The 27,832-nt window shown below is 39.5% G+C and overlaps 1 protein-coding gene across 1 annotated transcript; it reads left to right on the plus strand.

The window, feature by feature from the left end:
- On the plus strand, positions 1 to 27,781 carry lrig2 (leucine-rich repeats and immunoglobulin-like domains 2). The gene is made up of 18 exons (XM_042509043.1): positions 1 to 657; positions 2,788 to 2,862; positions 3,753 to 3,887; positions 4,328 to 4,471; positions 5,599 to 5,742; positions 6,726 to 6,869; positions 7,209 to 7,352; positions 10,255 to 10,335; positions 11,863 to 11,934; positions 12,145 to 12,213; positions 14,584 to 14,747; positions 16,649 to 16,960; positions 17,170 to 17,451; positions 18,235 to 18,675; positions 18,828 to 18,980; positions 19,967 to 20,107; positions 21,043 to 21,312; positions 23,751 to 27,781. Exons 1-18 carry the CDS (start codon positions 470 to 472, stop codon positions 23,981 to 23,983), a joined length of 3,192 nt encoding a protein of 1,063 aa, XP_042364977.1. The 5' UTR covers positions 1 to 469; the 3' UTR covers positions 23,984 to 27,781.
- The last annotated feature ends 51 nt before the right edge of the window (positions 27,782 to 27,832 follow it).

Genomic DNA, 27,832 nt, shown 5'->3' on the forward strand with positions numbered 1-27,832 from the left:
GCGCTTTGTTGTTCTTGCGGGACAGAAAGACGGAGAATATTTGTTGTAAACAACCCACATGAAGTAATTATACTGTTTCATATCGTTCGGTGTAATCAAACGCTAACCAAGCGTGGAGTTTAACCGATGTTGTGTGGTTAAAAGTGGCGTATTTGTGGGACCGAATCAGCTCAGCGTTGAGCTAGCATTAGCTTCCCCGGGAGGGTGTCCACTGTCCGGATTGGAGCGGAAGGATTTCCAGGCTCTGGGAAGAAGGGGAGAAATCTCTGCTGGGATGCTTCACGCAAGTTGGGAAAATATGTATTTTAAGGTCCCGCCTGGAGTCATGACACTATCAACCAAAAGCGTGTCTTCTTTTGACTGATATCAAATCGCAGGGACGATTTGATGGTGGTTTTGTAACAGTTAACGTGCCAGTTTAGCGAGTTAGCCACGTAGCTACGTAGCCCTCAGTAGGAAGACATTTAAAATGGCGGAGGGTTGGCCCATTCCTTCGGCCCTTGTCTTCATGCTGCTGAGTTTGACTGCCTGGGCTCTGGAGTCTTGTCCCGCTCCTTGCTCGTGTACTAAAGGACAAGATGGGGTCCAAGTTCTGGACTGCAACAGAAAAAGGCTGTCCACGGCTCCTGTGGACACACCAGATGAGATAACACAAGTGTGAGTAGCAAACCGGTTAGATGCTAATAAGTTTGTCCTGAATGCTCTGCACTGATTTGTTGCTCAACCAAGAGGTGAGCCACAACATACAAAGAAACCACATTTAGATGTCTTCTAGACACTTGACTCCAAATGTCTATGTGATATGGTTTGTTTCAGGACATGACTTTTGGTTTATTTCCTTATTATATCAACAAAAGCATCACTGGGACATTTAAAAAGAATAATAATCACATCCAAACTCATTTATCCAGTACTGTACTGGGCAGTGGTGGATAAAGTACCTGAAAGCCACATTTAAGTAAAAATACACTACAGAAATCTTACCAGAAAATAACTTTGGTAGAGGTTTAATTCACCTATTAGCATATTGATCTGGTAAAAGACTTGAAGTTTCTGATATAAGGATGCACAGTATTTGATTTTTGCTGATTTGGCCGATAACCAATTTCAATGTTGATCTTTTTCACATATCTACTTTATTTCCTGTGTAATTTAAGGGATCATTAAGTGTTTCAGTAGAGGAATTAACATCATATTATGCATGCTCTTATCATGATGGCCCACCAGCAGATGGGGGCATATAAATACAATACTTTTCAGTGTATACAATATTTATTCATTGTGCTAAATAAGAAAAGTACTTCAACTGAGGGTTCATGTTTTGTACATGTTCGCTTTTTTTTCACATTTTATTTGTGAATCAGCAGAAATCAGCATGTTGGTCAATTCCAGTATGTCATTTCAAAGCCAAGAGCTGCCACAACCAATGATGTGCTGACATTATCCGCATCCATAATATGATTTTTACTGTACTTCAGAATGAAAAGTGATTTTACATGTACTAAAGTATTCAAAATTTAAGTAAATTCTGGTACTGAAGAGGCAGTTATTCAGAATTATGAAATTTACTTCGTCTGAACATACAGTACTGTAAAAATGGCGTGTACGTTACACTTGAAGAAAAACACGGTTTTTCATACAACGTAAATGATTTAAAGATCAAAATCCAGTTTTACCATCCCTCCCACTCCTTCACTAATCTACCCTACCTTCCTTCTCTATTTTGTAGTAAGTAACTAAAATGCTTAGGAAACAATTAGTGTAGTAAAAGCATATATTTTATGTAGGGAATGTAGAGGAGTAAAAGTGAAAGTTGACAGAAATTTAAAAACTCAAGTAAAGTACAGAAACTCCAAAAATTACTCAAGTATTGTAATGGCGTATTATTACTTGGTGACATTACTCCACTGGTACTGGGATATGAATCTGACACATATACATTGCGTTGTCTGTTTATTAGGTGCACTTTGCTAAAAGCAATGTAGTCTATAAATAATGAATGAATGCAACCTTCACAAAGGTTATAATGTTCAGTTTTTGTTTAAAGTAGTCTACAAAGGTGTTTTCTCATGTTTATGGTCACTTTTGGAAGTCATAGTTCGTGCTGCCATTGATTTATTTGTATTGCATTCTTTACAATATTTTGACATTAATCTATATAATACAAACTCGCTCAATGCAATATTCAAGTAAATTTTATTTATAAAGCCCATTATCACAAATCACAGTTTGCCTCAGACGGCTTTACAGCACACGACATCCCTCTGTCCGTAGACCCTCACAGAGACTAAGGAAAAAGTCATCCAAAGAAACCCTATAAAGGGGGGGCAGAAAGGGACCGAAGAGGGAGCCCTCTTCCAGGATGGACAGATGTGCAATAGATGTCGTAAAGAACAGTAAAAGTACTGTAGTTGGAAAAGTGATACATAGAAAAGAGAGGGTGAGAGAGGGGAGGGGGGTATGCACAGCAACAATAATAGTAACAGTACCATTACATATAAAATGTGTCTGTTAATGATGCTCTGTATTCATGTTAATGCGTATTTTCAAAGATAATTTTTATTGTTTAGAATATTCAGAAAATTATCTCTAGTTCAGCTCAGTTTTATACACAATGTGTAATTGGGGGTCCCTGCTTCGTCTCTCCTTCAACTAAGGGGCCCTTGGCCTGAAAAACTTTGAAGACTCTTGTAATGACTGTTTTGGAAGATGTTGGACAATCCAGGATTTAAATTATGTAAAGGTCTTTTCAATATGACACTAATGCTATGTTGTATTTTATTTCAGCACCATGAATCACAATGAGCTGACGGTTCTTCCTTTTTTTGGAGATGTTTCCTCAAATATCACGTCGCTGTCATTGTAAGTATAGAATCCCCTTCGGGTTTTCTAGCCTCTCCTGTCCCTCCTAAAGCAAATACACAAAATAAGCCTTGAGTTTGTTGATGTAAATGTACGCTGCCTTTAGGGCTTTCTCTCTTTATGTGCTTCCCCTCAAGAAAAAAAGACTGTTAAATGTTTCTTTTTGTTGTTATTGCAAAAAATAAACTGTCTCTCTTCTGAAGGACTGCATGATTAACTGAAAGTTTTCAAAATCGCAATATAGCCATGTGCAGTATCCAATCGCAGGAGCTGTAATTTTTTGATTAAGGTCATATGTGTCCCAACATACTGTTAAAACTTGAGCATTGTTATGCTACAACAGTGTGTGGGTTAAATATTGTTTGTATTTTTCTATTTATGTGCGTTCACGTGAAAAGTGTGGGAAACAAGACCAATTTCAGAATTAAATCTATTAATAAAGTGAAATCTGATCTCATCTGTGAAGATGCCCTGGCCTACAAACCATATTCCAAATCTAAGGAAACATGCTTGTTTCCTTGCTCTAATCACATAATCATCATTTCAATTTTTAATTTTTTTTCTGGTGAAAGTAAAATGCAAAAATTACCAGTCCCACTAAGATCACAACTAATATTGCCATCAATATCTGTCAAAATAATTGTCAAATGATTAAAAAAAAAAATTGGTTTGTTTCTTTTCTGCTTTGCGTGTTGTGCTGCCCTAATTTTTTGTAAACTTAGACCCTTTTGGAATAATTGGAAATTTTTAAGCTTTTGATGCCTTATAGCGTTGTATATATTCAAATATACTAAAACCAAAACATTGGTATTGTGCCTTAAGGATTCTTCCCTCATGTTAGTAGTAATCAGTGTCATTACATTACCTGTCATATTTTTTCTATGATTCAGAGTCCACAATCGGATCTCAGAGCTCTCGATGCATCAGCTGCAGCCATACGTTTCCTTGGAGACACTGGACCTGACATCCAACTCCATCTCCGAGCTCAAAGTTGGATCCTTCCCCTCCATGCAGCTGAAATATCTGTATGTAATCACTTTTATTTTACAGATTCTTTTTTTCTTCATCAAGAAAGTTTCTGACAATTGCCTACAATCATAGCCTGACAATACAATCACAGTCTGCACAATACTGCACAAAAACCTCATTTTAATAAAAGAAAGTAAGTAAGATGACATACCAGTTATGGCTTTACAAAGAATTACAGAGCACATATTGAAGCAAAGTATTACTATTGAAGCCAAGACATGTAGAGTGTTTTTATCAAGTCAGAGTAAAAAAAAAAACAACAACAAAAAAAAAACCTTATTTTGATCAGTTTGTTGCTGGTCAGAAAGCGTCTTTTTGTGGACCAGCTGGCTCTGTGCTGCCTCCTCTTGTGGATATTCATTTATAACTATAAAGCAGGCGGCCTTGTCCTTGCTGATTGTGTCTCTTATTTTTCTTCTCTTTCTTTTTCTCAAAGGAATTTGAGTAATAACAAGATCAGCATCCTCGAGCCCGGCTGCTTTGAAAACATCTCCAGCTCCCTGCTGGTGCTGAGGCTGAACAGGAACAGATTAGCTGTGCTGCCATCCAAAGTCTTCAAACTTCCACAGCTTCAGTTCCTGTAAGTATCACATGATGTGTTTTTTGGTGCAAAACTGAAATAATTTGTCAGTTGATAGTTGGAAGACAAATGTGGGGATTTTAATTCTGTTGTAACGACTCGTACATAAGTAGCTTCAGCACTGCCTCACAGCAAGAGGGTCCCCCGTTCGAATCCAGGTTGGGGCAAGGTTCAGACCCTGGGCGGGGGGGCCCCTCTGTGCAGAGTTTGCATTTTCTCCAACGTCCGCAGGGGTTCTGTCTGGGTTCTCCGGCTTCCTCCCACAATCCAAAGACATGCATGTCAGGTTATTTGGTGACTCTGAATTAGAGCTGGGGCGATGGGTCGCTGTAATTGCTGTAATCGATTACGTGAATACGTCGATTCACGTATCATATGTCAACGCGTCGCACTGTTTCACACAGCGCATGTAATGAGAGCGTGAGCAGTGCCGGGCGTGTTGTTTTTTGTTTCGGCACTCTTGTATCAAGTCAGAGCGTGCACGCTGCTCGCCCAACGCTTGTCAGGCGCTTCTGAGCTGCATGTCAGCTGCAGCACATCTAGAGAAACGGTGGCTCATCGTTTTTTTTAAGCGTGACGCTCGCGTTTGTTGACTCTATACCATTTTATAAGGCAAAAGTTAAAGTCTCTCTGTCACAGAGATGAGAAAATACAAAGATGTTTGGTTTACCTCAACTTCCTTGCTTCCCTTTCAAAACAAAAGCTGTCTGACTGTGTGTCTGTGGACAGAATGCCATCAGTTGCTGATACTATGCATTTTATTTTGAATTACCAGTTAAGACTGGGTTATTTTTTGTTGGAGAATAATGACCTGCAGTGTATGACACGTTTAAAAATGTCATTTTTAATATTTATTGAGTAATAAAAAAATAACAGTTAGATCACTTAAAAAAATTATCGATAGATTAATCAATAAAAAACTAATCGTTTGGCAACCTGTCCAGGGTGTACCCCGCCTCTCACCCAATGACAGTTGGGATAACCCCCCACCGCGCCACCCTTATGAGGATAAGCTGTTACAGAAAATGAATGAATGAATGAAAAAGGAATTAAATTCAGCTCAAGTTTGTTTTGCTCTAGATGTACTCAGTTGATGAAAGCTGGTCTCTTTCTTGCTGTCATTTTAGTGAAATGAAGCGTAACAAGATCAAGATAGTGGACAGTTTGACATTTAAAGGAATGGACTCGCTGAGGTCACTGAAGATGCAGAGGAACAGCATCACTAAGCTCATGGATGGAGCCTTTTTTGGACTAAACAACATGGAAGAACTGTAAGTACAGTGTTGCAGTTTTTTATGAAATAAAAGCCTCAATAGCATGAACTAACAAACTCACTCGCTGACAATGAAGAATTTCTTGTCTTTCACCGCCCAAACAGCAGCATTATCGACTGTTCAGATCAAAAATACATGTAACTGTCCATACTTTTCTACGCTTTCATCCTGGCAGCAGGATAAATAAAGGGGTTCTTCACAAGATAGATATAAGCAATGTCAAAATGAAGCAATGACAGGAACTTTAAAGAAAAAAATCCCATTGAGTTTCAAAATCTCCTTTTCAAGGTTGTCTGGGCTTAGACAGCAGCATGACAAATTTGACATGAAAGAACAAACAGATTCAGAAGAGCACAACAGCAAGATGTTAAAAATAAACAGCATGAAGATTTTACAAACAAAAACAAACAAAAGACCTAAAACAGTGAATTTACAACAAACAACTAAAATTAGCAGTGTTTTGTAGCCATACAAGTGTAGTCATTTGTTTAAAAAAAAAAAAGAAAAAAAGGAAGCTGATTTTAGTGATAGGAATACTATGAGGGGTGCTGTAAATTAATTGCAAGTGCCCTAAACTTGCAGTTTGTTCACATATCTTTGTTTTTCTTCTTGGGCGAGGTGATCCAAATATTTTGAAATTGACAGGTTTGTGCTGCAGTTCGATGGCATTTCCTTAATGGCGTTGGCCACCATGTTGGAAATTTGTTTTGCCCTTCAACTATGGATATGTAGCCCATACAACCCCACTTCAAAAAACTGAAACTATGCCTTTAAGCAGTGTATGCAATTGTGGAACAGTAAAGTGTAAAACCTTTAAAAGTAGCTATAAAGAGCGCAAATATACTCTGTATTTTTTCTGCATCTTGTGTTGACTGTTCATGCCATGATCTTTCTGGCAGTTTTGTTAATAAAATAAAACAATTTATGCATTTTCAGTACTTTTTGTTAATGTCATTTTGTTAACTCCATCTGTGTCTCAGAGAGCTGGAGCACAACAACCTGACTGAGGTCAACAAAGGCTGGCTGTATGGACTCCGCATGCTGCGTATCCTACGGGTCAGCCAGAATGCTGTCGGCATCATCCGACCAGACGCCTGGGAGTTTTGCCAAAAGCTGGAGGAACTGTGAGTGTGTTTGCTTCAAAGCTAAAATCCCCACGCAGCTAAGAGTCCCCACTTACTTCCATCAGCCCCGGGGCTCTGAAATTCATTCTGTGTGCTCTGAGGAGTTACTGTTATCTTGCTGCGCTACTTTTGGGTGGCTGGAGCTGATTCAATGCTATCTTGCCTGCGGTGGATGTATTGCATATGGGTTTTTTTTGTTGTTTTTTTAAAACAATTTTGTGAAAATGCGTCATTTTAGATAATCATTCTTTTATGTGGAGATAAATTAACCTACAAAACTGGTGTTAAATAAGGAAACTTTGAGCTAATCTCGCTTATGTTTGTGGTTGTTTTTTGCAGAGACTTGTCCTTCAATCATCTCACGAGACTTGAGGAGACGGCGTTCGTAGGATTAGGTCTCCTGGAGAGCCTGAACCTCGGAGAAAACTCCATCAGCCATTTGGGAGAGGGAGTGTTCAGTGGCCTGGCAAGCCTGCGCACCCTGTAAGTTCCTCGCCTCAAATAAATCTTCCCAAATTATGTGTTACCATTTTGATCTAACAGGTGTGTTTAAGTGGAGTTTGTGTAATATAACCCTCCTGACATGTTCTTGGCTCTGTGCATTCTCACGAAGGCTGCTCACTACAGTAGGTCTGTGGTTTGTTTCACTCTTCATGTGTAGTTCTAGTGTTGTCTTGAATACATTTCCCAAGTAATCCAAAGTAGTTTAGAGAAATAAAAGTAGAGAATGCCAGCGTTTCAAGTCTGCATCCTCTGATACAGTCTTGTGTTCTGATTCTGCTTGTCATTAGTCATCTGTTTAGTCTTAGATCAAACCACCCAATGTGTTATTTCCGTAGAATCCTGTTCTCTTGCTTTTGTGTCTTCTGTCCTGCCGTTCACTGTCGGCATCATGCTGATTTCAGATGAGTTGATGAGAAATGTGAAAAATCTACAGTAGAGCTCTGCTCATTCTCAGGAGAAGCAAACATAGGTGTCTTCATTTGAAATTTTAAAGCAGTGAGAGCTTCATCACCACGTGGAAATGCATGCAAAACTCTTGCACTATATGTAAAACACGTTATCTTTGTGATATGGAATGGTATTATTACATCATAAAAAGTAGATCAGCTGTAAGTCTTTTTTTTCTAATATTACAAGTGGGTTTTTTTCCACAGTGCTTAAGCTAAATGAAAAAAAAAATACTTTGCTGCTAAGTTTTGGTATATTATTGGGCGTGAGAGCGGGACTTAGCTCCTTCACACACAGTGGCAGGGCTACTGACTCCTGGGGAAACACTGTTCACTTTTCCCTTAGTGAAGCCTCTGGCAACGAAGATTTGAATGAGTGCTAACATTAGCTTGACTGCCTCCCGTGCTTCATGGTGGTCCTGAGGCAGCATCTGATGTTTCTACATAAAGCCAGCCATCACGTGCATCCCCAGCAGCTGCTATGAAAGTTAAAGTGCTCCGGTACTCTGACCTGTAAATGCAGTGAAACAGCCCAGTGCACACGACTGTGTCCACTTTTAACAATAAGGTGTTTTTTTAAAATAAGACAGGGGTCCCATGGTCATGAAAAACATGGAAAAGTCATGGAATTTCACAATGGCATTTTCCAGGCCTGGAAAAAATCACGGAAGTAGAAAAAAAATCTTTTTGGAATTTTTTGAAATCTTAGGCAATTTTGTTACATATATTGACACTGTTACACTAATCTTCCTCAGATAACCTTCCATGTAATGTAAGATAAAGGCAAATTTATTGGGGGTTTTTTGCTGTCAGCGTCATGTTGCTCAAATATGTGTATATGTGTGTTTCATATACCATCATATACATTATTTCATTTTATCCCTGCATTCCAATTCTCCCTCCAGGTATGCCAGCTAGCTGAAATATATATTTTGTTTGTTTTATAATTTTGGATCCTTGAAAAATCATATAAAAATTTATCTGTGAAAATATGTGGGAACCCTGATTGGATTATATTCACAGGAAATATAATAGGTTTTATCCGTGTCCCTTATAAATTAAGAAATCAAACTAAGTTGTGGGGGGTTATTACTTTACTCTTTGATGTTGGGTGACTGGGAAAAAAATCCTGAAAATGAATGTTATTGTTGGACCCTGCAGTCATGTGAATGAGGCCCTCTGAATGTGTTGCATAAAATTAATTGATATTAATTGAATTTTGAAGATGTTATGATTTTATCATTATTTTATTCATCCAACACATAATTAGACACTCTTGCAGATAACAAAATGTAAACGGAAAACACTGAATTTAGGAAAAAATTTAACTGAATCTTAACTGAAAATTTAACCAGTCCATGCCTTTCTTGTGAACAATGTAGTGTATGGAGGGTTGTCGTAATTCTGTGTGGGGAAGAGAGCTGACTGAGCCAGAGGCTGAGAGGTGAAGGCTGATAAAATCTTTTTTTCAGTGTGGGTAGACCAAAACCCCTTCTGGTCTGGGATTTGAGTTTGTTTGCTTTTTAATACTTTATCAAGCAGGGATGAAATAATATCAACATTTAATATGCTCAACATTTCAGTGCCTACTGAGCATATCAACAAATAACTCAGCAGCTCTGGCGTTGTCGGGGGAAATGGGATTATGTTTTCTTGGGTGTTGAATATCATTAAATATTGTGCACTGCTCTGTTATGGGAGTTATGTTTTGCAACAACGTCCTCCTACATGAATGCATTCCACATCAGTGCTACAAAATGCATTACTTGGTACAACAGTGGTATAAGTCTGCTATTTCTACCTCTATCCAGTTACAAAAATGCATGTAGTTGGAGAATAATAGACAACAGATGTGGCTAATATTACACCTCCACAAAAACCTTGAAAACACCAAAGACTAAGACTCTGAATGTCAGCCTAATTGAGCATCTTCTTCATACCTGCGCTGTAAGAAGTGTGGAAGAAAAGAGGAAGTTGTGAGCTCATTATTTGCCACGCAGACTTCTGTGTAAGCCACCGAGAATCGAGAAAGGGGTCATATTTTGGAGTTCGACCATCCTGGGAGCTTTCATGGGAGAGGGGAATTGGAGAGTGCTGAAGTTCTTTCAAAGGTGGCCAGGCATGAGGAAAGACAGACAAAAGAGCCCATGACCCATCCTGTAAACACAAGGCCTCGCTGTATTTCCAAGGGACCCATGAACTGTCCCAGTGCTAAACAGAGCCAATTAATTTCCCCTCATCAGAAAAGCAGGGGGCAGCGAACTGTAACACACAGTGGAAGTACGGTGTCTCAGATTGTTAGTCTTCTGACTGAGAGTCAGCGCCACTGACAGCCGCAGTGGAGATAATGTGTCCTCCCTTTGCAGGATGAGTCATCAAATCTTTAGTCTTTAAGGGGTTTGTTTAATTCTAACATGTGACTCTTTGTTTTTCAGAGATATCCGCAATAATGAAATCTCCTGGGCCATCGAAGACTCCGTTGGTGTGTTTGATGGAATGAAGAAGCTGAACACACTGTGAGGACTCTCAGATTATTCACATACATAGATAGATGAGATTATTGATAGATTTTCATTGAATATATGTTCCAAATTAAATCGCATTTAGACAAATGCAGCAGGGTAATTTTATAATCTGTATCAGAGTTTCAGAGATTTGGATGTATTCTACTTAAATGGTGAGAAGTGCTTCCTGATACTGGTAAGCTTTATTAAGATAGGTCTGTTTGAACTTAACAGGTTTTATTTTGCTGTGAAATTGCAACTGTGTAGTTTAGTCGAACTTGCATTGAAAGGCTGATGAAATGCCTCAACATGGCCTTTTAAAGCTGTAGTTGGTAATTTGTTGTCATATTTTCTTAAAATGACATTACATCCATACAGTGAAACAGATGCTGCAATCTGTTGCAAGTCAGAAGTCGATAATTTCAACTCTGTATTACTGATTTCCAATTTTAAATGCCTCCCAGTGCATCTGTTTGGGAAGCAAACAGATGTCTGTTTGTCAAGTCTCTGAGATTCAGAACCATTTACAGAGGACTAATATCAATTACGCCAGTGGCATTAGTGAAGAGAAATGGCGTAGTCTTGCCTGTCTTTGCTCATTAAATTAATGTACAACAGCTCAAAATTGTGTAAAAGAGTGCTGAGTGTGATAGTGTGAACCATCACAGTCAACAGCATAAAGTTGTTTGTGCTTCAGAAGTCTTTGCGGACATGCATATGTCCGTCCAAACTAATGCATACCTCAAATGAATAGAAATGGCAGCTACAACGTTAACAACACATTTCACAACACAAATGCTACATAAAACACTACATAAAGTAAAGTTAATGATGAAAACATCATTCTGACCGGTTCACATGTGCACTGACATTTTGCTGTGATGTCAGATACGTTATGTCCGCGAAGTGGGCCAGATAGTTCTTGCCTAAGTTTCTGACTTGGAATTCTGACTTGAAGGTACTTTTCCGTGTTGGATGTTGTTTTTCTATTTCTGAGTTCTGAGTACAGTGAATTTCATCATGTGGGGGATGCTTCTTTGGGCTCTACTTTTTCCAACATGGTGGTTGGGTCATAATCTTTTTCATTGCAACAGTGCACTAAAATATGTTTAAGGAAACAACTGTAGACAGTGTGGTATCAGAATCGGAATTCATAATTGTTCTGCGCTGCCTAGTTTGATAGTTTGACTGCAGTTTACGAATAGTGATTGATATGATTGACAGCGGCATTAGAGGCTCCTCTGCTCTGATTGGTTGTTTTTGCTCACTTTCGGTAGATTCTAGCAAATGCCATGACAAGCACTACGAGGAGAAGGAGGAGGAGGAATATTTTTTCACAAAATATCTGTCTTATGCACTGCTCTCAGAACATTGTAGTAGTTTCAGCAAATCTAACAAAAAGTTACCTACTACAGCTTTCACAAAAGCTGCTGACTCAGTGGTTCCAGTGTGCAATAACATGTTACCCCAGAGCAGCTGTTATGGCAACAATTTTAAATGCACACCATATTAAAAATTGTGTTTATATTTTATTTTCAGAATCATACAGCGGAACAAAATCAAATCAATCACCAAGAAAGCGTTCGAGGGCCTGGAAGAGCTGGAGCACCTGTGAGTAAAGCCACTGCACACCCTTCTTTCTCTGCACAGTCACACTTGTGTCTCAGAAGGATCTCTTGTTATTGTTGAATGATTAAAGATAGCAGAAGCCTTTTTTTTTTTTTTACCACTGTGCTGCTGTTGTTGTCTTACGCCTGTGAAATGGGATGCCATTTTGATCACATTAGGTGTGTCTAATCCATATTTCTGTCCACTCTGCAGGGACCTCAGCAAGAATGGCATCATGTCGATACACCCCGAGGCGTTGTCCCATATAAAGCTCAAAGTGTTGTGAGTAGACACTAAATGAATCTTAAAGCTCTCATAAGCACATTTGGAAGCCAGCCTTACCCGGTGTTATTATTGTTTCTTTGCCTAATTTAACAACATTGCTTTCATCAAAAAGGAATTATAATGATTAAGTGATGTTCTAATTAAATGACATAAAGCGCATTTTAAATTGCTGTTATGTAGTTGTATGAAGGAGATGAATTGTGACAAACTGTTGGACTGCTATAGCTTTAGCAATGAATGCATGGGAGCACAGTAACTTAACTTTAAAGTCTTTCAGCTCATTTTTTGGTGACTGCCTGTAAAAATGTGTGTAATTGCTGAGTAATTAGATTGCTGTCTTATCCAAACTGTATTATTTATGGCTCAGTTAGACAAGCAGAGATTTTTGATTTAGATTTAAAGTCCTGTCATAGACTGTATAAAATGTAGCTATTGAGACGTCACCCACTGGTTTGCGGACAGAATTGACCATATTTGGACAAGAGTTTGGAACGGTGGAGGAGCGAGTGGTGGATCTGAGTCATTTGCCCATTTTACACAGAGATTGCGCTATAGGGCCACAACGAAGTCCCTTTTTTGCACCGCCTTCGCGTTTTTACACAGAACCAAACAGCAACGGCATCATGCAGCTTCAGCGTGTGATTTTAGAAAGAATGCCAGCACCCTGGAAGCAAAAGAGGCGTGACGGGCGTGACATTTAACACAACCGTGTCTGCCTTGAGTAACAATTGTGTCTGCAGTGCTTTATGAAAAAATGATCATTTACTGTCTCTGTTATTTGGCAGCTGAACTCGTCCTCTGCTCGGAGGGTTGGGAGCTCCCTCATCTCATTGTTTCACCATTTACGGCTGCTGGTTTTCTTCTTTAAATTAGCAGCTAATTGCTAACAGCTGCTTTTGAAATCTCCCATGGTGTGGTCGCCAACATAATGCTTCATCAAAATGTCACACCTGCTCACCCATGGTCACGACTTCTCATTTTTATGTTTCCCGGCTCAGAGCTGAGACAACTCTCTCCTCCATTTCCGCTGTCATACATATACAGAACAGCAAGGCGACATAACGGTGTGATATTTATGCCGTGAACATGCAGTGTAAAAGTGGCTATAGACTGTGGTGACCCCTCGCAGATAGCATGTCAATCTAAGTGTCCACACCCGTATTTATGCACCTTTAGCTTTAAAGGGATAGTCAACACAAAAATGAAAATGTAATGTGTTAAAATTCAGTCATTATCTACTCACCCTTGTACTGATAAAAAGTTGGCACAAGGGTGGGGGTTGGTTGGTTGGGCGAGGATTTATTTGCCTCTGGAATCTGCCTCAAGTGGCCATTCAAAGTATTCCAGTTTTTTTCACCTCTGCATTGACTCAGTGGGGTTTTTTTTTAGCCCTGGAGGTTGCCACTTGTCTCTTTCCTACAAGGAAAACAGTGGAAATGTTAAGTGTCTTGCCTTTTTGTGGTTTTTAGGAGTGCCTCTCAAGCAGTGGCTAACGAAATGCTCCAGCAGCTGTCAAACTCAGAAAATGTATCATGACAGCAGTCATATCCTGTTATTAATTAGTCTGCTGCTTTAATAGAATATAGCACTGTTTGCTTGGAGAGTTGATGAAGTGGCTTTGCGTGATAACTCAGCGAGAGGAACATAATGGTTACACCTTCGTAATTAAGATTTATTTCAGGATTAAGTGTACCAAGACAAGTTTCCGGAGGCGTTTTAAGCAGAGAATCCAATCTCCTGTCTTTATTAAGATTATTTAAAGGTTGCTTTACACCTGTAATTCAGTTCCCATGCTTGATTGACTTTTTATTTTGTCTCCTGCTGACTGGTTTGAAAATGAGAAGCCTGATGCACCACTTGGATAGTGGTTAAGCTTTTAAGATTGTTAAATGATGCCTGTTGTCCGTGTTGTGTTTGTGTTTTTGTTGTAGACTGAGGTTGTATTTTTTGTGTGTCTGAACTGAGACAATTGCTTAGTTTTATCAATAACACATTTTTAGCAAGAATACACACTTTGTTACAGATCAGCCAGAGCTCTGTTTACTTGATGTTTGATGTAGTACAAAAGCAGCTACTGTTGCGTGCTCACAGTCACGCAGTTAACACAAGCAACACTGGATATGTTGTCAGAATAGATAAAGGTAGGCAAATTGAACCTTCATTTCAAGCAAGTAAATGCAATTTTGTTTTCCTGAAAGGGTTGATCACAAATCACTTTTTGAAATGTTTAACAAATCCTGGAAGTCCCAAATTCATATTCATTTGTTCAGTGGGTTCATCTGATTTTATCTCTACAGCAGATTGATGATTCTAACTAATTTACAATGACTCACCTCACACTTTTTTGATTACCTTCCTTGTTCTCAGCATCCTGAACACGAGCAGCCTGCTGTGTGACTGCCACATGCAGTGGCTGGGGCCGTGGCTGACTGACAGCCAGTTCCAGCAGTCTGTCTCAGCTGTCTGTGCTCATCCTGCCAGCCTGCTTGGTCGCAACGTCCTGTCCATCAGCTCTGAAGAGTTTGTTTGTGGTCAGTCCCATTGTCTCTTTTTTAATATTGTTCCAAGTCTGATCTAATGTAGGAACTTTTCTGTCAACACACCGAAAAATGTGTGTTGGTTAAAGCCTGGAAAACGCAGTTTTCCTTTTGGGATGTTTTGAAATCACTTTAGTGTGTAGTGGATTATTATAGTACACTGTACATTTCACAACAACAGCGCATTATTTCACTGGAAGTTTTGTTCACAGGTTTCATAAACTTTAATTTCATTAACAGTTATATCAAATATCTGGAAGACTGAGAACTACAGATGTCTGGTCCTCATAGACTGAAATGCTATGCTGACTTTCTACATCGGCACGTTTTATGTTGAACACCAACTAATATTTTCAGGTTTCACATAAGGTGTTTGAAGTTATGTTTTGAGGAGGAAAAATTAAACACTTTGCAAATACTTTTAAAATAGTCCCACTTTTCAAACAAAATACTAAAAAGTTCTTGAAATTTGAATGAACCACATAACGCTGACTTCTACTTTGACCAAAGTGTTGTTCATCGTCATTGTTTATCTCATTTTATGGGAACCAATCAGTACAAAACAAAAATCGTCTGTCCAATATGGTCATAGAAGCCAGTAAGAGAATTGGCATGCAGCAGCTCTCTCACACAAAGATCTTTTACAGACAAGTTTTGCAGAAGGCTCTGTCAATCTTGTCCATCTCTCATCACCCAATCTTAGTGGACTTCATTCCTCTTCCCTCTGGACGGAGATATAGGCTCCCTGGAGCTAGAACAAATAGAAATACATTTTTTTTTGTTCCATGTGCAATCAACATAATTAACTTAGACTTTAAATATTTGGAAATGACTGCGATTACTCCTTTTATTGATATTTCTGTATATTTTAATGACTGGTCAGTTCTTATGGTTGACTGTGCTTGTTCCTTTTATTGACAGTTTTAGATGACTTTAGTCATACTTTTACTGTTAATTGGGATGCCTGTTTGCCTCTGCCTGTTTATTGTATTTTTGAATTGTTTTGTACTGCCGACTGCAGATCAGATTTCCCCTTGAGGGAAAATAAAAGGTCTGAACTGAACTGCACTAATATTTTAACTGCTCAGAATCAGGAGTCACTTAACTTTCTCTTTTTTAAAACTCTGATGCATCACCGTCTTGACATTGGCATACTTTTCGTCTTTTTTCTTCCTTGCCTTTACTTTGATCCACTCATAAAACCTCGGCAAAACTAGCCTTCCTATGTTGGCACTGCAAAACTTAACATAATTCAACTTAGTGAGTCGGCTTTTCACTGTGATTTGTTTTTCTCTCTCTTCATTGGTGTGCTGATGTAATAGCTGTGCTGAAAACTGAAATTAATACTTAAGTTCCAGCTTTTGGCCTTTTGCTACTTACAGATGTTCCCACTTTAAAGATGTTTTTTCCTGTCTTCATAATCTGTACTCATTTTTGTAAAAAGTTTAAAGTTTTTGTCTGACATCAGGCAAATGTGGCAGGTCTCTCCTTCTCCTGTTAACTGTGTGAATGCAGTCAGTAGTAATTTCAAAGCATGAGAAAATTGCGCATTAAAGTAACGCCATAAGCACCATAGCACTTATGTCATTTAAATACTTTGAGGATTCTTCACAGTTCTGCCTAAAAAAGGTGTGACAAGTAACACTTCACTGAAAAGAGAGACACTGATCGGATCATTTACTCATGTTTAGCAAACATTCAACATTGAAAATTATTAAGTTAATTTGAATTGAAAATGAAAAAATACTGCTTGAAAAAGTACTTGGAAGTCCTTGAATTTCATTTGGTAATGTCTGTATGAACACTGAATCATTTCATTTTAAGAGTAAAAAAATATATATTTTCTACCACGGAAAAATTCTGAGTTGAACTCTTCTGTCGCTACTCCTTCACAGATGATTTCCCCAAGCCTCAGATCACAACTCATCCAGAGACGTATGTGGCGCTGCGGGGGAACAACGTGACTCTGAGCTGCGTTGCGTCCAGCAGCAGCGATTCACCAATGACCACAGCTTGGCGGAAGGACGGGGAGGTGCTATATGATGCAGAAGTTCAAAACTACGCCCAGTATCAGGAGGGAGAGCTGATATACACTACTGTGCTTCACCTCCTCAATGTCAACTTCACTGATGAGGGGCGCTACCAGTGTGTGGTCTCCAATCACTTCGGCTCCAACTACTCCAACAGGGCCAAGCTTACTGTCAATGGTGAGGATGTTTGCACTTTGTCAGTGAATGTGATTGATGACTCTCAGTAAGGGGCTCTGTGTTTTTCTCTTGCTCTGCAGTCTTTTATTTTCTTTAAGCTATAAGGTGCTGCTCTTGCCAATACACTGTGAGTGTGGCTCAAAAATGTTAAAACTGTATTTTATATCTGTCCCACCCTTGACCACTCTGTCTATCCTCTTCTCTTTCAGAGCTGCCATCCTTTCTAAAGACTCCCATGGATCTGACAATCCGAACTGGGACGATGGCCAGGCTGGAGTGTGCTGCTGAAGGCCATCCATCACCGCAGATTGCTTGGCAGAAGGATGGAGGCACTGATTTCCCTGCTGCCCGGGAGCGCAGGATGCATGTGATGCCAGATGATGACATCTTCTTTATCGCTAACGTCAAAACGGAAGACATGGGGGTGTACAGCTGTACGGCTCAAAACGCAGCTGGCAGCCTGTCTGCAAACGCTACTCTCACCGTCCTAGGTGAGTCATGCACCTGATCAGCAGAGTACTACTGATGTTTCACTACTGGGTCATCTCAGCTGAGTCACTGCTCAAATTGGTTGCTCATTTATTTCTTAAAGTTGTTACACATCCTTGTTTTTGTGTTTCCAAATCTGCACTTTTAACTAAAGATGGTGTGAATACAAACTTTATTATATCACGTCCTCGGAGAAAGCTTAAAAAAAGCGACGCACAATACAGATTTCTTTTCAGCCAACACAGACAACCAATGCTTCTCATGGCCAATACAGATTTTTGTAATAAAAAAGCAGTTTATAAGCTGTTGTTTATGCACACCAGAGGGTTAGAAAGGCTAAGATATAGTGAGAAAATTTGGATGATTAAATATTCAATAGCTTTGACCTAAACAAATCTAACTGAAATCATCATTGTTAACAAAACAAAAACAAAGAACAGTTCTGTCTCTTCAGATGCTCATTTTTGTAAACTTCCAAAATATGCTTTGTTTTTTTATAGAGCATTTTGTTTAAGAATTCAAATTAAAGTTCCTCAACATTATCAGTAAAACCAGGTATTTCAGCGTGTCGTATCTGTTGCATCACATGGCTAGTGTTATCCAACGATCATTAATGGGTTTAATAAAAGAGTCGTGCCCTTTTGGTGTATGTATATGTGTACATCACATTTCTTTATAACTGTTTCTTGACCTCATGCGTGTCTATTTGTACGGTTTGACATTAATGCCCCTGGGATAATTCTTATTGAATAAAAAAAAAATTAATACAACCGCTTCTCTTCCAGAAACGCCGTCCTTCATGCGGCCGCTGGAAGACAGGACAGTGGCCCGCGGTGAAACTGCTGTACTTCAGTGTATAGCTGGAGGCAGCCCAGCCCCTCGTCTCAACTGGACCAAGGACGACGGGCCTCTGGTGCTCACTGAGCGCCACTTCTTTGCTGCAGCCAACCAGCTCCTTATCATAGTTGATGCTGGGCCTGCTGATGCTGGGAAATACACCTGCATTATGTCTAACACTCTGGGAACAGAACGCGGCCACATCTACCTGAGCGTCTCGCCATCACCCAACTGCGACACCGGCACGGGGTACGACCAGGACGGCTGGACCACCGTGGGCATCGTGGTGATTGTGGTGGTGTGTTGTGTGGTCGGGACCTCGCTGGTCTGGGTGATTGTCATCTATCACATGCGCAGGAAAAGCGAGGACTACAGTATCACCAACACAGGTCAGTAGTTCAGACATATAACCATCAAAATAAATGTTCCTTATTTGAAGCTTCACCCAGTAATGGTGGCTGTTTGGGAACCATGAAATGTGTCTATAGAGTGCTTCACAGAACTCCATTCACTGTAAAAAATTTGTCTCTGTCTGTTCCAGATGAGATGAATTTGCCAGCAGACATCCCCAGCTACCTCTCCTCTCAGGGTACTTTGTCAGAGCCTCAGGAAGGCTACAGTAATTCTGAGGCTGGCAGCCACCAGCAGCTCATGCCTCCTCTCTCCAATGGATATGTCCATAAAGGCACAGATGGTGAGTAATCATCCTTTTAGATTTGATGAATTTCACCATGTTTGACTCAGACATGGTGCTCAGCACATTAATAGACCTCCCTCCACAACACTTGGGCTGGATTTGTCCACATAAGTACCTGAAACATACTGTGAAAGTTTCATTCAAATCAGCCACTAGGGCAGGCATGCCCAAAGTCTGGCCTTGGGGCCAATCATGGCCTTTGGACAGATTTAAAGCGGCCCATGGCTAGTAATTCAAAATATTCTATATGTTGCTCGCCACACAATATGGGTTGATCGAGCAAGATCAATCAGCATTTTTCTGTTTTTATTTCTCATGGCAGGACTGTCATACAGCTGTAGACATGTACCAAGGGAGATGTACGCAGGTAGTACGACTGTGTTTTCATTAGGAGACGATAAACAAGTAAAAAAGGAAGAAAGAAGTGTAGCAGCATCAACAGCAAGGGCTGCAGCTTTCATGAACAATGAAAATTTTAATACTTTTTCAGTGGAAGATGAAACAGTCCCGTTTGTCTAATCTGTAAGTGATTTTTTTTTAAAAATTGATGTTAAGTTTTTTTTTTACATTTGATTTAATCCTTTGCAGTTTTCACCTTCAAACTGTTCATGCTGACTTGAACCACAGAATTGCTGCTTGCAGACAATTATGTCATAATCTTGGCATATTAAATGTGGTTTTCTTGTATAGAATATGTTCACAAAATCCTTTATAGTAATCATCTCTGATCTTCTCATACAAGGTGAGGTTATTATTCAACCACAAGATATCAGAGACAAAGATGCACCACGTATGAGTAACTTTTGACATGGAAAAACATTAAAATAAACATCAGTAAATAAAATCCAGCCTCTTAAATTTGCCTTTCAGTACCCAAAGGTTTTGCACACTCCCAGGCCCATTAGGTTCTTGTTCCTGCTTTTGTGTTTTGGATCAGATCCTTGCTGAAATGAGACACTGACTAATTATCATGTGTGTCCCAGGTGTGTGTTATGGAGACACAGGCAGCGAGGTGGACACGGAGGGGAATGGCATGCTGCACTGCAGGGTTGGCTCTTTGTTCACTGGTCGTAGCAGCTTCCACCCTGGAGAGCCGCGAGACGGACTAGCTGGACTCCCCACAGGTTCGTGTCATTTACACCCAAACAGTTATGTTTGTTGTTTTTTTTAAAGGATTACATTTTTTTGGCAGCTTTCATTTTTTTTCTGCCTTTTAAAAATTTTTTTTTTTTCCTGCAGTTTCTATGTGTTTCACAAGACCTTCCAACTTCTCTAGTTTTTATGTAGATGTATTAACATTAAAGTGTAATAAGGTTGGAGGTCTTTCCATCCATATGTATTTATTTTAATGTCCTTTTGATATAATATAATTTAAGTAATTTAAAAAAGAGAAAATGCATACTAATGTTATTAATCACATCAGGATGCAAGCATCAGTTGCAGCAGTACAAACATAGATTCATGTTATGATGGACCAATATTGTACTCACAAAGACAACAAACAACATTAAACTTGATTTGTAATGCACTTCTCGTACACAAAAGTAGTTCAAAGTGCTGTCACAAAACAAAAACGTCAAAAAAATAAAAATTTACACAACTGCTTAAATATTAAAGATATTTAAAAAAGAGGGGGAAAGTAAAAAAGATATAACACCTTTGTTATTTTGTAACCAAAATAGTATTTTAATTATGTTTTGTATGCAGATCCCCAACAGTGTAAACCAAAAATAAGTTTTGAAATTTTAAGTAAAATTTCAGGTCTCAAAAGGGTTTTGAAAGTGCATGAAAATTGAGAAACAAAGACAAGTTAAGAAATAGTTTCTTTTCTCTATTCTGAAACGAATAAATACAGATCATCATTGTTTTACACATAATAAATATACAGTGAGAATAATCATAAAGTCAAGTGAGAGTACTTGATAGGCCTTTTTCCTGCCACCGTCAACATACATCACACTGACGGAGTCTCAAAATGAAGCCAAGGTCTGAAACAGGCTTTGAAAAACAAACACATTCACAGAAACATTTATTTAAGATGCGTCTTCTTTCTTGGCAGGAACTGCAGGTCCGCTGGTCATCTGCTCTGACTGCTACGACAACGCCAACATCTACTCTCGCACACGGGAGTACTGCCCCTACGCCTACCTCGGGGAGGACGACCCGCTGGACAAGACCCTGCCAGGCCTGAAGGAAAGCTTCAGTGAGCACGCCCAGCACGAGGACACGGCGCTGGAGAGCCTCATTAGTAACCAGGACTCCTCCGTCTTTCTCACCTCTCATGACAAAAGGTTGAGCAGCCACACTCCCCCGGAGCACTACACTAATGGTGAGACCTGAAAAACAGACATTTTACCCAGTAGAGCGAGGTGGTGACACCAGTCTTTGTCTAGGTGCCAACTATCACTCCTTACCTGCTGAGGTGTTTTTTGGTAACATGCTGAAGTTTCACCCTCCTGCAGCTACTGGGAAATAACAAAAAAACAATTTGTAGGACTCTGTAAACATTTTTCTCTACTTTTTGTGGCTGCTATAAATCTGACATGCTCAGGCAGGTTAGCTGTAAGCTCGCAGCTTTATACACGGTACACACAGTGCAGACACTGAGGTCATCGATTTACTGAAGCCATTCTTTTACAGATGAGAGATTTCCCACTGAACTAGTAAAACTAGAAGATTGTATTTAAGATAAGTTTCTATTTACCCCGGAGGGGAAGTTCAGGTGTTGCAGCAGCACACAGACAAACGAATGCAGAAAAATAGAAAAAAAACATCGAATAAAAATGAGTATAAAGAAAATAAGATGTGTGTGTGTACGTATAGTTGAAGAGTAGAATTAAAAATATGAACCATATAAGAGCAATTAAAGAGAAAGTTATGAGGTTAAGTGACATGATATGAATAATAGCTGCGAATCTATAATATATGTAAATGCTGTACATTACAATAATATATTCTGCAATGAAGAAATTAGACTTGGGTAGTAAAACAGATTATTGTTGTCTTCTTGCCAAGAACACTAAAACATTTAACAGCTCTTTAGGAGTGTGCAGCATAAAAGCTCAACAAATAAAAGTAAATGATGCAAAAAAGAGCAAAAAATATAGAAATATTCAGAGTAGCAAAATCTATACAAAGTCAAGTATTAGAAATGAGACAAATTGCAAGGTTCCACAGTCATGGAAAACCTGGAAATGTCATGGAAATTTCACAATCATGTGAAAAGATTCCTAAGTCTGGAAAAGTCATGGAATTAGTAAAAACCATTGAATGTTGTCGTGTGTAGCAAAATAGTGACAGTAATCAACGTCAAATCATTTTCTTCTCACATTCCATCTCTTCCTTTGTGTATGTGAGCTAGCTGAGATTATGTTTGAGTACAGTTTCTGTCTGATATTTAAAAAAAACACAACTGTTTTTCTCAACTATGGGTCCTTGAAAAGTTATGGAAAAGTTTTGAAACTTTGTCCCTGAATAAGTGACTGAGCAGGGCAGTAGTGGTTAGGTAGCAGCATGTAGGACGGTATGTGCAAAAAACTGCAATGTGCAGTATGATGCCAGTGTAGTGTGTAGTGAATGTGTGCGTAAGGTCGGTGCAGTTATTGTTCACAGCAGTCAGTCTTTTTTAGTCTTTGGCAGTGTTTGTGGGTGCATGTTGTCTGTGGGTGTGTGTGTATGTGGGAGGTTAAACAGAGGTTATATCTCTTGAAAGAAGCTGTTTTTCAGTCTGTTTATTCTGCGTTTTATTGTCCTATACCTTCTTGCAGAGGGGAGGGAGGCAAACAGACAGTGTCCAGGGTGGGATGGATCTTTTGAGATACCGCTGGCTTTGCTTTTTAGTCAGCCGGTATATGTCCTTTAGATGTGGCTGTTCGGTCCCAATGACTCGCTGAGCCGCCCTCTCCACCATTTGTAGATTCTGCCTGTCTTTCCCAGTGTAGTTAACACACCACTGTGCAGCAGATCAATAGTTGTCTGTGTTGATATAACAAAAAAGAATTATAACATAGTATATAATGTTGTTTAGTTGAGGTTAGTACTTGGAGGCTAAAACTAACATTCTCTGCTGAGATGAGAAAAACAACTGTGTAAAAGTCAGCTTAGCTAACTCATAAACAAACAAACAAACTGGAAAACTAGCTACTTAAATGTGGTAATAATCAAAAGTATAAGGCAGGCATTTATGTTTTCAGGGTCAGAATCCCTTCAGTTGTGTCACCAAAGAAACACAGAAACAGGAACAGGAAAGGTTGAGTAAAACAGATACATTTGTATTTGCTCATATCTATGACAGATAAAGACATTAAAACTGTAGTATTGAGTCAATGTAATTATCCAAAGACTATTTTCACTATCTGTTTTTACTGAAAACTGCAAGCAATGTGGAAAAAAATGGTGTGACTCTGTTTCTTGATGTGCTGCAGCTGAGCAGTGCTGCGCACGCCGTCAGTGTGGCTGCTCTAACCTGATCACTGACGCCATCATATAGCGTATGAAACATCAGTAAAATTCCAGGAAAGTATGAAAAAACAGATACCCTCCAAGCCTACAATCGACACTTCAAAGTCTAAAGGCTCTCAAGTTACATGGATATAAAACATTGAAAAGCAGCAAATCCTTTGAGAAGCAGGAATCGGATAATACATGGCGATTATGCTTAAGGCGTTTACCAACAGTAAATCTGTGATTGCCAAAAAAACTGTTTAGGAATCTGTTAGTGGAGATAAAATGCAGGCATCTAAGTTTTGTGTTTCATCGTCTTTGCAGATTCTCTTAGCAGATCCTTCTGGGGAGAAGGCGAGGACCCGTCCTCGAAACCCCAGCCAGGCGCGTCGCAGCACCCAGTGACAGTACACAGGACGCCACCTCTGCCCTCCGCTGCCGACGGGGCAGAGGAACAGAGTGAAGCAGAGGCGGACTGTTTTCCCAGCCAATGCACACAGGACCACAGAAGTGCCTCTAATAGGACTAACCCTCAGGAGCATGCTGCTCCCACATAGGTCCTTACACTCCACCCACGTTCTGCCTCTGAGTCCTCGTTGCTGCACCCCCCTCCTCCCTTCACCCACTACCTCCAAAGAGACTCCTCACACTCTGCCAAAGATGCTCTCTTGTATGTTTACATTCCCTTTTCACTCAAGAGGACATGCTGACGTTCTCCACTGTGGAGAGGCCGCTGTGTCAGGCCAGAGAAAGGGACCAGTGATTAAACTGACCTCCTCCTTGACGCCTCCACCTCTGCAGGACCCCTGTTCTCTCACATCCTCCACTCTTCTCTGTTCTCTGTCTAGAGAAAGCCATGAATGTATGCTTTAAAGAGCCATGTCGGATGCTGCCGTGAGAGAACGCCAAGACATGGTCGAGTCTTATTCGAGCTCCGTCCCGGCTGCTGTGGGGCTGAAATCTTTTTGCCAGTGCACTTGACACTGGCAGCTTTGTCTCATCATTCCCGGTACAGACACCTGTTGGAGCAGCCTACATGACTTTAGTAGAAATTACAAACCACCTATTCCAGAGCGGGCAAAATGGCGGTTTAAAGAGATGATAATTGTAGTTCCCTGACCAGCAGTTTGTGGTTGTTAATATAGGAAAGAACATTGAAATGTCCCACATTCCCACAGCCATCCCGACTGACTCAAAGCTATTCTATCTGGTATCTAGTTATGCAAATCCCAGAGACAGTGACACCAAAATGTGGTGTATATTATAAATATATATGAATATATCCTATATCATCTTTATCGGATCTTGTTTCATGTCGATTGCTAATTACTTCATTTTTATGTCTTTGTGATGACAAGCAGTTTGGGGAGAAAGCGTACAGTTGTTTTGCACATGTGACAATCATGGTTTAGCTGGCTATTTTCTAATGGTTGTCTTTCAGATGGCCTTTTTAACAAGCGTTCTCAGTAACCTCGATCAGGTGACATTATGGCTTATATATTACAGTATGCACTGATTTGTCCCTCTCCTTTATCATATCTTACAGGCACTTAATTTAACGGTGGTTAACTTTATTATGCAGTGTGCATGCCGTTTTACATCGTCCTTCCGCTTTTATCTCAAAAAAAGATAATGATCCTACCGCAGATATTGATTAAGCCGAGGTTTTCACTTGGGACTGTGAAAAATGAGAATGTATTGTATTATTTTATACATGTATGTATGTATGTGTACATAAGGCGAGTAATCTATAAAATTCTACGTCTTACTAGTCTGTTTGCAGAGAGGTTTGAGACATAAGCTGCAGTAATTTTAAGACTTTATTGGTCCAGCGTTACCCTGAAGTTTTGATCGATCTGAAAACGTAAATGCCTCTCATGTAAAAGAACGTTTTTTGTGTTTTGTTTTTTATGAGCAAGTTGGATATCATGAGTTGTCCGTAAAAATCCTCTTGATTATTGCACTTCAGAGTTGCTCAGATGTGATTGGCTTTATTTGGGACTCTCAGATGACTCATCTGTTCAATGTATTTAGCAAATTAAACTCGGTTGCCTCAACTGGTACACCGAGCTAAAATGAATGCAGTTTACTACAGCAGTCCAGCCATGAATCTAAATGTCATAAATGTTCAGTGTTTTTGAGAGAATCTTTATTCAACTGTATGGTCCTTTGGAGGATTTAGTTTGAGTTATATTGACAGGTGCCTTTGTTATTTTGTCCGCTACATCAGTGAGGGTAAGTAACACCTCTCTGGAAAATGTAATACAGTTCTTTTAAAGAATGTTTTTTATGTGCATTTTTGCCTTTAATAGGACAGCTGCGATAGAATTGAAAGGTTGGAGAGAGAGAGGGGGGGGGGTGACATGCAGCAAAGGGCCGCTGGTTGGAGTCGAACCCCAGCGACCGCAGTCTAAAAAGGGGCACACACTCTACCAGGTGAGCTCGAGGTCTCCCCAGTTCAACAGCAGCACAAACTACAGCCTCCAAAGTGGTCATACAGTTAAATCAACACCTCTCTACAGCTTAAACTAAACATTTTAACTTTCATGAAGTAGGATTCAACATTGTTTTCTTCCATGTGTGCACTCAGAAATCTCTTTATTCATTAGCAGTTTTAAAAAACAACAAAAACTTACCTTAATTGTCAAAAAAAACCAACCCTGTTAACTCACCCCGCTCTCAAACTTGAGGCAAACACGTAGTTGGAGTTTTGGCCACATCCTCTTAACGCCACCAAACTAAACTCCTGTTTCCAGGAAAACTGAAATCCTTTCTCTTTATTCATCGTTCTGTCTCCTGAGTGCACTCCTGAGCTGCTTCCACCATCAACCCTTCAAAAAATGATTTGTTAAATTCTTTTTTTTACCCCTCCTTCAATCTGGCAAGTTGCTAGATTTACTAGCCTAACATGCCTCGGGGCAAATCGTTACTCTTTAGCTCTGAGGAAAGCAGGATTTGTGTAGGACTGTTGTATCAGACTGCTGTAGTTTTAGTTAGCTGTACCTAAAAAAGCAGCGACTGAGAGTTTATCATACTCGTTCTTCATGGACACAATGTCTGACAATGATATTTGAAAGTTTATTTTTGTTATTGTGATTGTTATGTTCATCATGAGTACTGCTACATTCTGCTCTTTTATTTTTGACCAAGAAAGAAAGGGTCATGTTCCTTTTCTCGCTCTTTTTGTAGTGAGAGTTCAAAGATGCTGAATTCAGACACTAAAGTCAATAATGCTGAAAAGTTAATCTGCCGTGCAAATGTGTGATGTTGTAGCTTGATGCTATATTTTCCATGTAATGTCACTAAGTGTAACATGGTCATAAGGGGTGTAAGGACACGTCCATCTAGATAGTCATTCAAATGATCAACATTCCAAAATCTTCGGTGCAAATTGAAAATATCTGTAAATATCATCATCTTTAATATGCCCCTTTATTTTGAAATTACCATAGCATGACCATGCCACCATTTCTGTGCAGACACACGTTCTTGTGAAACATCATAACAATGTTAGCCGCCTTAGCGCCAGAAAGAAGTTGAAGATCAACTCATATTAATCACTGAATTGAATTAAATCAAAATTGTGGCAGACTTTGTTATATCAGCAAATATATCGTTGTCCAAAAAATCGATATAATTATAATTGCTCATCATGTCATAACTTGTGATTTACATCCCTAATGACCACAGAATTATTGTTACTTCTATGTCATCAATTACTAAAAATTGACTACATGTATTGGTACACCTCAGTGGTACGTGCAGATGTGAATTGCATATTATTCTTACTCTCTGATGGATCTAACTCATATTTTGTCGATCATCCGCTTGCCTTTAATGACCAGATCAGCACATTCCGAGCCTCTTCCTCTGAATTCCAAATTACCAAACCCACCTCTAAAAAAACACGACTTTTAACTAGTTCCTCTATATTTTGAAACACTCCCTGCCTCAGTGGAAGCAGATTCTTGTTGTTTCATGTCTTCTGACTGTTGGCCGAGGTCAATTTAATGCCCTCTTTCAGCGACTGAGAAAGTTCAGATGAAAACATGCAGTGATAATTCATCTTAATGGAGCTACATGTTGGGAGGGTTTCATACATCCGCCAACACAGCAAAACATAAGTGCATTTGTATTGTTTTATTCTCTGAACGTCCTTTATGACTTTATACCAAAGGTTAGCAGTAACTGCTCTGGCAATATCCAATGCTGCTTTTTTTTGTATTGTTGAAGTTTTGCATTTTGTTTTCAGTAGTATTTTTGGACTTTGTTTACTTGTACATTCTGTAAAGCATGTCTAAAGAGCCTTTTTGTTACGTAGCCATTACTCTGACATTAAACATGAATTCTGATAATTTGGTTTTCGGGTCATGAATGTCTGCATCAGCACTCCTTTCCGGTAGAAA

This window comes from Plectropomus leopardus, chromosome 2 (genome assembly GCF_008729295.1).
Source record: "Plectropomus leopardus isolate mb chromosome 2, YSFRI_Pleo_2.0, whole genome shotgun sequence".
NCBI classification, from domain to species: Eukaryota; Metazoa; Chordata; class Actinopteri; order Perciformes; family Serranidae; genus Plectropomus; species Plectropomus leopardus.